Below are 12,187 nucleotides of genomic sequence, written 5' to 3' on the forward strand. Positions count from 1 at the left end.
ATTTCTTTGGTTTTCTTTTTCTTCTCTCTTGTCCTCTCTCTCTCTCTATCTCTCTCTTTTTATTTTTTAGACTTTTCGGCCTTTTCGGGACTAAACATGAGCCTCGCGGCGACTGGAGGTAGCGGATCGACGGCAGCAGCAGCAGCAGCGGCGGCGGCAGCTGCGGCCACCCTTACAGCCGCCTTAAACGCCTCGGCCGCATCATCTTCCTCCACGACGGCTGGTGCAGCTGGCACCGGTGCGCTGCTGATGGCCACGGACCTTCGACCCGTTTCGCGCGGAGGTAGTCTGACGGCGGATGCGCTACTAGCGGCCACCGGCAGCAACACCAATTCCTCTGCGGTGGTGGCTAGCGGAGCTGCCTCATCAGGCACCACAACCTCGACGACGGCGAGCGGCAGCAGCAGCAGCAACAACAACAACGCTAGCAATAGTAGCAGCAGCAACAGTGCCACCAACACCGGGAGCAGCGGCAAGAACGGCGACCGTGACCACCAGCAGCAGCAGCAAGCAGCTCGTGGTTCACCGCAGCACCTTCACCCACACCATCATCACCACCACCATCTGCAGCATCACCAGCGAAGTGCGGCGGCTGCAGCTGCGGCCGCCCTGGCCGTCTTCAATTCGGGGCTCGCGAGCCCCTTGGCCACCGAACCGATCGCGGGTCCCTCCGGCATCATGGCACCGGTCCAGCAGGTCCCACTGGTGAGTGTCAAATCACACAGACAACGACCTGTGCAATGTGCGTGTCCCTAATGTTTTTTTCCCCCGTGTTCCACTCTACGCCTTTCGTCCTGCGCGCAGTCACTGAAGAAGGAGATCGATTGGGATCGGAGCGACGACAAGTCGTCCGGTGACAGCTCGCTCGACTTCCGCCACCCGCACGACTCGGTAAGTGACCATCTATTGTCTGTCCCATGTCTTATGTGTCCTCTGTGTGTGCGTGTGTATGTATGAGTAATTTCCAGCGAAGCGGGCGAGAAGTGGGCGCACACGCGCAACGCACTCTCCCGTCGACAAAGTACAACAACCATATGTTCTATGCCTACTATATTCGTGTTTACTATATAGTGCCCTCGATATACTTGGGGGCCAAAGGGGTTGGGCTTCAAACATAATAGCAGAAAGAGGTCGTTCGCTGTTGTTCTAAATGTTGTCGTTCGATGTAGCATTACTTTACTTATGTTGTTCTACCTTCATCGCCCAAAAGCGCAGAGCCCTCGCATCATCACCCTCTGCTCTTCCACCTTCCCTTTCTTCTTCTTCCATCCCTCCACCTACTGCTCCTCCTTCTCCTTTACCATCGCCACTGTTCGTGCTTCTATTTTGTTTTGTTTTCTTTTATTTGTTGCGGACGATTTGGCTGCTTCTGCGGAGCAGCATCGTTCTCGTGCCTTCCCAGACGATTGGACTGCAGTTGTTGTTACTTTTGCTACTTAGTCTCTATATGTATGTATGTATGTATGTATGTATGTATGTGTGTTTGTATGTATGTGTGCGGTACCAAGGAATGCTACTTTGTTCATGCTCCGGTGTCGTGCAGTCAACCTACCTTCTGGAGAATGTAAATGTTTCGGTGTGCTCGTTGTCTTCACCTCTATTGTTCCGCTATACCTGGCCTATTCCACTCTATCACCATGTGCTTCTTCTACCTGTGCGCATGTGTGTGTGTGTGTCTGCATGGAGAGACATAATGGATCCCCTCGAATCAGTAGACCAGTTCGCATGAGCCTATCGAGCTCACTCACATACAGACGCACTTGTTCATTCTCCTAATCGCTCTCCAATAATGCTCTTAGCCAGTGTAGTTGTCCGTGTGTGCTTCTACGGCCGTTGTTGTTTCTACTGTTCACCTGACGGGCGGTGTTGGATTGACACATCCTTTATGGTGCACAACCGTCGATCCGAAATCGATCGGCCAGTACCGTTACCCACCCCCGCCCCCACCCCTCTGCCAACATGCCTTTCCCTTGTGACACCCCAAAACCTTCGCATACCTAGAACACACGGACTCGATGCCGCGCGCGCGATTCCAACCCGCACACAGCAGTCACCACTATCCACCAGCCCCCCCTCCCCTCCCCTTCTACCCTCTTCTCACGCTCCTCTACATGAAACTTTAAACTCTTGTCGTCCTCGTAGTGGTGAGCGGCCTCGAAATTGGCAAAGCATGTCGTCCATTTATGCCATCCTCATCCTGGCTAGGCCTCCCTGGACTGGATATTGGGCACACGGACAGGGGAGGAGGTGGTGTAGAGGCGCACAGAGGACAGACAAGCCCCGTCGGTCGTCGATCGAGGTTCGGCAAACAGTTCACCACCACCACCACCACCCACGTCCGCTGTCTCATATTACAATCACGCGCCGCGCCGTCTCCTTCTCTCATCCGAGGTTCACGCGGCTATCGGCCCCCTCGCTGTCACATTGTGTCATCGCGATTGTCAGCTGTGCATAACCGTCACCTGCCACCACCACCGACGGGGCCGGCGACGGTGACGGAAATATGCTCCCCTCCCCCTCTCACGCCTTTTATTCGTTTGTTCCTCCTCCTCCTCCTCGTTCCTTGGCGTTGGTACACACGAGCCTTGGTGGCAACGTAAGCTTCCGTGCGGCTTCCGCGATTGTACCCGATTTTTCGTGAGGGGCTGACGAGTGGAGGGAGGGGGATGATCGAATATTGGGGACGCGTTCTTGCGCTCACCGATCGATTGGTCCAATATGTGTGCAACTCACGCAAGACACAATAGAGAAGGCTCCAACTTTTCCGTCTCTCTCTCTCTCTCTCTGTCTCTCTCTCTCTCTCTCTTCTTCTCTCTCTCGAATGGAAGCGTTGATGGCTCGTGGATGAAGGCTTTCATCGGACTAGGATGTAGATTCCTCTTACCCCTCAAACCACCTCTTCCCCCCTCCCCCCCCATCACCACTCTCCAACCACGCCTCTCCACCTTACCACCATAGACAGGTCAGAGAGGAAGAGGTTGAAGCACAAGAAGAGGCGTAGGAAGTAATCGATATGATCAGGTCCAAATTAACTCCGATATTGATACTATCTTTCTCTGTCTATCTCTCTCCCTCTCTCCCTCTCACATACACACACACACACACTTCTCGGTGGCTATTGTATCGATGGATGGTACGCATTGGAATGATTCCTAGATCTGTCTATTCCTATTCGGTGATAAGAGCGGCGTCCCGTTCCCCTTCGGTCGAGCTCTGCCTACCCCTTGCTCAAATATTCAAATCGCCATAAAGAGGGAGATGGAAGTACAGAGAGAGAGAGAGAGAAAGAGAGAGTGCACAGTCAATCCGTGCGCGCGATGGTCAAGTGTTCCGAAATTGATTCGCAATAAAAAGGATGCAATGCCGCCGCAACATATGCGACACGTGTGACTCTGTGTGTGTGTTGGTGGGTTCTTTTCCATTCAACATTACAATATTGCCCGGGTGGGTGGGAGGATGGTGGTGCTGTGGACGGGATTGGGCAACGCGAGAGCGGTTTTTTTAGAGTGTGCCACACAAATGCAAACACGCAACAAAGACCATAAGGAGAGAGGGGTAGGGGAAGGGTTCAATGCACTCGATGTTGCTGCAGCTCGATGGCGTGGTGAATGGTGGGTTTGAACAGTGTTTCAACTTCTGGCAGAACATTTTTGTTACGTCAACGAAATTATCATATCTATCCAAACGAAAAACAAGATGGTTTCTGTCTTAGCTATTTTTTCTTTTTTTTTTTTTATCGATAAGACTGCTTCGTCAGTGCAACGAAAATGTTCTGCTAGTGTAGGAATTACGAATTATCCTGCTCCTTTTCCTCCTATTCCTCCACACACACAAACACACACACACACACACACTGGGTTTAGTGGTCGGCCACAGTGTGTGTGATCGTTGCGCCGAAGGTTTCGTTTGTTTTGCCTTTTCGGTTATACTTTTATATTTAGTTTCCCGACTGATCCCGACCCATGGAATGTCGCGTCGGGTTTTGTGTGTGTGTGTGTGTGCGTGCGTGTGTCAGGTTGCGTTTGTGTCCCCTCCTCCAAACCCTGGATTCTGGTACCCCCACCCCAACCCTATTGTATTGTGTGACCCCCAATAACAGTCGATAGCAGATGAGAGAGCCCCCCCCCCCCTCCTTTGCTTTCCATTATTCATGATTTAATTAGATTTACCAAAGTTTTCCATTTATATCACTCGCCTCTCCAGCTCGTTGCTGCAGCCACTAAGCTGCGCAGTCACTGCTATGTTGTGCTCCAGTACAACGACCCACTTCACCCCCGCCTCCCCACCCCTTGTGCAGGGAATGTGATTGTGGAATCTTACAGAAGAGAGTAACGATTGCACGCGAGTTATTTTTGTGCGATACCACAGTCTGTCAGATAACAACCTACGCCTGCAACTGTGTATGTGTCTCTCTCTCTCTCTCTCTCTCTCTCTCTCTCTCTCTCTCTCTCTTTCCCATCCTTTCATTATTCTTCTCCTTCTCTTCTTCGTCCTTGACTTTCGTTTCTCGCCGTGTTCGCAAACCAAATACAAAACACAAAATCATCTAAGCGAGAGTCGAGCCTTACATAGATCCTTTACGAGCGCCGTTGATGCAATTCTAGCACAAAACCATTTGGCCTAAACCAGCCACCAGCCGCATCGATCAGAGTTTGTCAGACCAGACCTTAATAATGCACGAGACAATGCGCAATCCCTCCCTGTTTTTTCTCTCTCCTCCGTCCTTCCAATCGGAGACAACTCCACCAAAACACACACACACACACACTCCACCCACCGAGCACACCGGTGGCGGTGCTACAATGAGCCTGGAAGAGAAGGGTGGAACGAGCGGTAGGGAGGGGGGGGGGGGCTATACAAAGCACGCAGCCAAAACCAGCAGCAGCGCGAGTTCACCAAGCGAGCGAGCGAGCGCGCGCCCCCATTCGATTGTTTCATTATATGCTCCTGCTTGTGTATGTGCGTGTGTGTGTGTGTGTGTGATTTGGTTCTTTGGTGGTCGGGTCGGGAAGAACGACAAAAAAAAGGCAAGCAAAAGGTCACTGTGCGCGCGTGACATGACCTATCCCAACACGACAGCGCAACCACAGGGGGGGGGGGGGGGGAGGGATGCATTCGTAACATTCTACACACCCCCCCCCCCTTTCGCCGCTCTTTCACTTGCTCTCATTTGCTTTCTCTCTCTCTCTCTCTCTTTCTTTGTTTGCATTGTGTTTGACACCAACACCGGTGCTTATCGATTTGTCGTATGACGACGACGATGACAGCGCCAAAGGATTATGTTGTGCAGAGAGCGAGAAAGAGAGAGAGAGAGAGAGAAAGAGAAAGAAAGACAGAGACAGAGCGGTGATGTGCGTGCTCCAACGCGCCCGGTTGCCAGCTGACCGTCCGTATAGGTATAGTTTGCCGTGTCCTGTGACAGGTGTGTTGCTTCTCTTCCCCAGGGCGAGCAGCAGGCGGAAGAACTAGAGCAATGAAGTGAAAACGGCCAAATGACCAAGCGTGTTCCAGTTCTGGGCTCTGCTGGCTGGCTGGCTGGCTGGCTGGCTGGCTGGCTGGCTGGCTGGCTGGCGGGGACGCATAAGACGCGTCTGTAAAGTCGACAGACCGATGAAACCATCACCCCAACCACCCCCTCCCCTTGTATTGCTTTCTTTCTTGATACGTCAAGGACCAAAGTGCCGCCACGCACACACGCACATCCCATCCACCCGGAACACCGCCACACCGGAATGGATTTTGAGACAAAAGCCGAACCGAAAACCCCCCTCCTGGGTGGGGTTTTTTCCCCCCTATGTATCACGGGAGGAAGAGAGGACATTTTTTAATGTTTACCCACCTGCCACGTTGCCACTCTCCTCCGCCACCCCTCGCACTCCATCCCTTTTTCGTTTAGAAGAACACAATGGGGAGCGCCCTCCACCAGCGGTGTAAGACCGCTAGGAAGGCGTTCTGTTCTGGTGTATGTGTGTGTGTATGAGAGAGAGAGAGGGAAAGAGTTTGGGCAGGTATGTGGAAGGGAGTTAGGTTAGACACATACACGTGCACACGTACACATGCCACTCTTCTGTGTTTTATTCCAAAATATGGCCTACATGGTCATGGATGAGGAGTGCAGCCAGCGGGGGTGCATTTGGACCGCTAGAGAGAGAGAAAGAGCGTGCAGCAAATGCACGAAAGATAGTGAGTAAGGGTGAAAATGAAGCGAGAGAGAGGAGGGAAGGTATGAAATGTCGAGCGACCGAATTACGCGCAACCAGACCAGACGGATCGATAATACAGTACACAGCAGCAGCAGCAGCAGCAGCAGGAAAGAGAGAGAGGTGTTCTCCGTTCCGGCGGGAGGTGGTGGACAAAGGGGGCAGTTCAGTGACGCCCGACCGAAGGGGGGATCTGACCGACCGATACCGAGAACGAACCAAGATGGGGTTTGAGGGAACGGGTTGGGACAGGTAGATGGCAGAGATGGTAGGCTCGCTGCCAACTGGGCTGCCAGGGTCAAAAAACTGGAACACGGCGCACGGCGAGGCGGAGGAGTAGGAGGAGGAGAAGGAGGAAGAGAGATTGCTCAGTAGACGTGTATATTCCGGTTGTGGATCCAGGTTGCTGGTGCATCGATCCTCCCCCTCCCCCGCTCTCGCACACTCTCTCTCTTTCTTTCTCCGTTGACCTAACAATCGAAACTACCACATTTCTCAGCCCCGCTCCCTCTCCTTTTCATAATATCCATCCCTCCTCCCTGAAGTTTCCATTCGATACCTGAGAGTCCTTTCTTCGGGATGTGTGTGTGTGTGTGTGTGTGTGTGTGTGTGTGTGTGTGTGTGTGTGTGTGTGTGTGTGTGTGTGTGTGTGTGTGTCAGAAATACCGGACACCTAGTGGCCTAGTTGGCACAGCACACACACATACACACACACACACACACACACACACACACACACACACCGGATCCCGGATTGTTTCTTGCAACTATTGTGTATGTGCATATGTATGTGTGTGAGTGTCTGCCAAGGTTATTATATCTGGCAAGGTCTGGTCTCAGGATCGCGAGTCTGTCCGAGGGATTTCTTGCCGCACCCTTGTGGTGACCATCATCATCACCGGTGAGCGCGTGAGCTACCAGGCGTCTCCATGATCGTGCGATAAAGCTTTCAACTACCCCCTCCCCCTCCCCACCCCGTACCCAACTCGGCACTGTGGGTGCTTTCACGCAAACAATTCTAGCAGAACTCCCCCTCCACCCCTAAGAATGTCCTTCGTTGTCCTAGAACCGTGTTTATGCATGAATCAGCGTACGTGAGCGTGGATGTGTGGATGTGTGTGTGCTCTTATCATAAACTTCATTTGTAATCCTTACGGTTTTGTCGACATCTCCCCTCCAAACAATCCACATCTCGGAGCCCCTGTTAGCAGCCATTTACCTGTATGTGTGTATGTGTTAATATCTGGGTGTGTGTATGTGTGTATGTATGTATGTGTTTGTCTGTATATGTGTGCGCACGGTGCTTATTCTATGCTGTGTATTGGATTAACTGTGTCTCGGTGTTTTTGCTGTTCTTATTGTTATCGTTGATATTGTTGTTGTTGTTGTTGTTGTTATTTTGATGTTGTTGCTGTTGATGTTGCTGTTATCGATGTGTTCAATTGCCTTTTCGTTTCCATTTTCGTTCACTTCCCCTTCGTTTCTCGGTACCTTTGGTCTCTCGCAACTCCGCACCCCCCTCCCTCGCCCACTCCCTTTCTCTATCTGATTCTCTGTATTTTTCTCTTTCTCTCTCTCTCTCTCTTTCCATTTTCTCTCTTTATATCTCTCTTCCCCTTCGTCACTCTCAGTGTTATCGTGCTTCCATATTCGATCGGTGTATTTCCAACGCAGCTCCGCTCTATTGAAGTAAACATACCCCTAGCAACACCCCTCCCACCCCCCCCCCCCCCCCACCCCACCCCTTCTACTCCATCCCTATTCTCTTCACTCTTGTTCTTCGGTAGAAGTGATGGTTGCTAGAGTGGCCAATTTGCTTGTCACAAACGAGAGATCCGGGCGTTCGTAGATCCGACCGACAAGCCTGTTTCGATGTTTTTGTTTCTTACCATTGTTTTTATCACCTTTTTTTACCATCTCTTTCGATCGTTCTAAGTGTTGTGTATGCTGTTCGAAAAGTGACATTTGTTTCCAGTTGTATTTTTTCTCCTTTTTTTCTATCCAGTTAAAACCCAAAACTATAAACCATCCCCTTTCTCTCTCTCTCTCTCTCTCTCTCTCTCTCTCTCTCTCTCTCTCTCTTTCTGTCTCCTTCACTCTACTTCATGATCTCGTTTCTATCTTCCTATCCTACGCCTTCCTATCGCTATCCCTTTCATTCTCTCTCTATATCTCTCTCTCTATATAGCTCTTTTTCACTCACACGCATCTAGTTGTTGTTTTGTGATGTCCGTCCATCGTTTCTTTCATTCTCATCATGCTCCTATTGCGCCAGTCGCCCGTTTGTCTTGCCTTTTATAGTTGCATTTTTGTTTTTGTTTTTCCTATTCGTGTTTTGTTTTTTTGCCGTTTCCACACACTCTTTGTCTTTTTTCCGTTTGCTCTTACTTTCTTTTTATCTCTCTCTGTGTCAATCACCTTGTTTGGTCTGAGTCAAAATGTCCACGCAGTATGCAGAGTACTTACCGCTAAAATAAAAAGCAAATGTTTCGTTTACTTTCTTACTCCATTTTTGTTCTCGTTTCTCGATTGTCTTAAGTTATATTTTTCTACGTCTTCTGTTAATATGATTAATTGTCAAGAAGTTGATCCACGTTTTTTGAACATGGCTGTGCTAAATATATATTTACTCTATATATTTATAAACATATATAGATTATCGATACTCAAAGAATACAAACAACAACAAAAACAGAACCTTTCGGACTTGCAAACCAAAAAGAAACAAACCAAAACCTATATACACGCAAACTGTAAAACATGTTTAACAACAAAAAAAACGCAAAAACGATAGCTAAATGTTTTATGCTCTAAAGTTTGGTTTTGTTTTTCGACGTGTTATTTTTTTACTTTTTTCTGCATTTCAATATTCACGTTATTCTAGTGGAAAGCATTTTTCTACCTCAATTATATATCGATTGGCTGCCACCAAATACCATCATTTTCAAACCGTTACTTCGATTTCTAAATTGTGCGTCGCGAACGCGAAAAGAGTGAGAGAGAGCGGCAAGCGGTGGGAGAGGGTGGAGATCGGATGGCATGCTGTGCTGAGACGCATCCCCTCTCCCGCGGCGATCTCGCGTCGCGTTTAACGCGCTGTCCAGAGCAAAATTCACATTTTTTGGACCCTAGTCAATCTATATTAAGCTCTTTTCTTCCTTTTTTTTTGCTGCGCAAAATCTTCAGCATAATGATTATGCGTCATGACTACTACTATTGCTGTTTGTTTTTTTTTGTTTTTTTTCTACTGTGTTTACCGTTTACTCACATTGATCTTCGCTTCGTTGTGTAGGCGTGTACCTCACGCCGCAGTGAAGTATTGCAAATCGAAAATCACGGTTTTTGCAACGGCATTTTATGCGGCACTATATTGGGATTTTTTTTGGTTCAACAGCAACGCGCACCTATCAAAAATGATCCAAAAATCATTTGCATTTCAGTTTTTTCTTTTTTCTTTATTGTTTTTGATGTACATAATGATTAGTTCGTGATGCGGTACGGTACGCAAACGGAGAAGACTTTTTTTTTTGTTGTTTTGCGCGAACGCGAGCAGCGCATTAGAAAGCTAAAGCAAGCGTCAGCTCAGCGCACTTACCGAAAGCATCTTAAGAACGGGCAGGGAACGCAACGAAACCGAATCTAATGTCACTGCAAAAACCGAGGGAAGCTCACGGTACTCATTGTACTATTACTTTAATTTTTCAAAAATTTACTAATAATGTTAACCAAACCAAAAGTCCTATCAAAAAATGAAAACATCCCGAATCATAACACACCACGCAGAGAATTCGATTGGCACCACCAATAGCTGCAACTGAGAGGCGCTGCGGAGCGAATCGATGAACCTCAGATACACGGACACCAACCCACACGTCACTAGCGCCTTGCAGTGTGTTGTGTTCGCCGACGTCCTGGGGTTCGCTATTCTCCGCTCGTCTCGTCAGTCAGTGTTTACAGCTGTTCTATGCTGCAAGTTACACCTCAGGCCCAAATTAACCTAGGTGTCGTGTCAAGGGGTGTTTTTATTCCAGCTTACTTATCGCTCAGTCAAGTGTCTATATCTTTTTTTTTTCTGTTGTTATTTTTGTCAAATCCAATCGGCTTCAAATCTTTCAAAGTAATGGTCGTGTGCCAAAAAAACAACCAACGCTCAAGCGGAAACGGATTCGTGATACACGATCCTGCGCCCGAAACCAACACACCGACGCCGCCGAACCACTGACGCTTCCGCTCAGCGCGTTCAGCGCGATTCACGATCATTTACTGACCTCGCGGGAACTGTTATCTGTAAACCGGAAGGGGCCCTGTTCCCCGAGGCGGAGACGATAGTGTTCCGGTCCGCCAAAAATCAAGGGAAGGGAGAGCGGAGAGGAAGGGGTAGGGGGTGGGTATGCAAGTGCGAAGCGAAATTGTTTTTACGATCGGCTTACGTTGGAATGAAAATGACCAACCAAAAAAAAAACCCTTCCTCCGAAAGACTGTACGCAATTGTCGCCAAAGTCGCGGAATGATTACGAAATAACCGCCCTACCCCCATTTGCTGCTCGAAACGACCAAAACGAAACCAAGTCAAAAGCAAAAGCGCCAAAACAACCAGACAAAAATCGAATTTCAACTTCTTGTCAATGAATGATAAATACAAAAAACAAACAAAAACCATAAAACAAAAGAGAAACGAGAACAAAACACGAGGAACGAAACATTTGTGTGTGTGTGTGAAAGAGGAGGTATGAACAACCCAAAACTTCAAGTTAAAAAAAAAAAACAAGGTATACCAACGAGAACACAGCACCGTGAAAAAGCACAGAGTAGAAACAAGCGAAAATAATGAGTAGAATGAAAATGAATGAATTAGCTGAATGTGAAGAGAGGGAGAGCGAAAGAGAGAAAGAAAAAAAGAGAGCGATTGAAGAGAAAGAGAGAAAGAGAGAGGGACAGAAAGAAAGAGAGAGGTATACAAGATTAGGATGTCGTTTAAACAACCGAAAGTAAAGCTGTCTTCCAATCGTTCTTCAAACTAGTACCAGAAACGAACGAAATCACCTTTACAAACACACACAAACACACACACACACACACACACACACTCCTCCCGGCCTGCAAAAACCCAATATCAAACACCTTTCATGCATTGCATACTGTCCCTGCTATTCTACCACACTCTCTATCCTCGCTTCCCTTCCCACCCCATGTCTTTACTTTTTTTGGTTTCCGATTCAACAACGACTCCAACGATCTCTCGACCCATCAACTCTTCGATTTCGCCTCAAACGATTACGCCAAGCAGAATACGGTACACTTAGTTTATCCTCTTTTTTCCCCTGTACTCCAGTTCCTCCCCTTTTCTTCTTCCTGTTCTTCTTGGTCTGCTAGAGCTAATTTCTTCTTGTTCTTTCGTTTTCTTCTTCTTCCTCTTCGTTTTCTTCTTCTTCTTCTACTTGCCCCAAAATTCCTCCCGTTTTGCTGTGACCCATCGCCAGTGACAAGATTTTCTCCTGGGTCCCGGCTGCTAACCGAAAACACCAACAGCGGGAACCAGACTTGCTCCGTATGCCAGTGATCCTGGACCCCTGACGGTGTACTCCAGGTTCATATTCCTTTAGGGGCAGCTGCAGCTACGATTGTCTTTCGTTTGCTTTTTTTTTTTAATCTATTTATGTTTAAGTATTTGAGGTTTATCGTTCTTTCGACCATCTTGTAAGGCACACAGAAACTTAGCCTTACATAGCTTAACCTCCACCCACCCATCTCCCACTCTTCATCCCCTCGTCGATCCCTTTGAAATACTGAATCAACTACTGCAATGAAACGCATTGTATTGAATGCGTTCAACTGAATTTCCTGCAAATCCATTCCTAGCGTACAGCTACTTCTCCAACTATTGTTGCGTTCTAAGGCAGCTCACAAGCTTCCCATGCAACAATTGTGCTACACCTTGTTTGTGTTTGTGTAGCAGGTTGCCCGAAGACCATCCATTCCATTCGTTT

At 48.4% G+C, this 12,187-nt stretch overlaps 1 protein-coding gene across 8 annotated transcripts in view; it reads left to right on the plus strand.

Annotated features, from left to right (window-relative positions):
- LOC125956109 (serine-rich adhesin for platelets-like) overlaps positions 1–12,187 on the plus strand; it is a 126,841-nt gene that overhangs the window by 88,786 nt on the left and 25,868 nt on the right. For all 8 annotated transcript variants that reach the window (XM_049687705.1, XM_049687679.1, XM_049687688.1 and 5 more), the window contains 2 exons: positions 71–705; positions 805–891. In XM_049687705.1, the coding sequence (XP_049543662.1) occupies positions 71–705; positions 805–891 (722 nt within the window). The remainder of the gene's footprint in view (positions 1–70; positions 706–804; positions 892–12,187) is intronic.

Source organism: Anopheles darlingi, chromosome X (genome assembly GCF_943734745.1).
Source record: "Anopheles darlingi chromosome X, idAnoDarlMG_H_01, whole genome shotgun sequence".
Classification (NCBI taxonomy): Eukaryota; Metazoa; Arthropoda; class Insecta; order Diptera; family Culicidae; genus Anopheles; species Anopheles darlingi.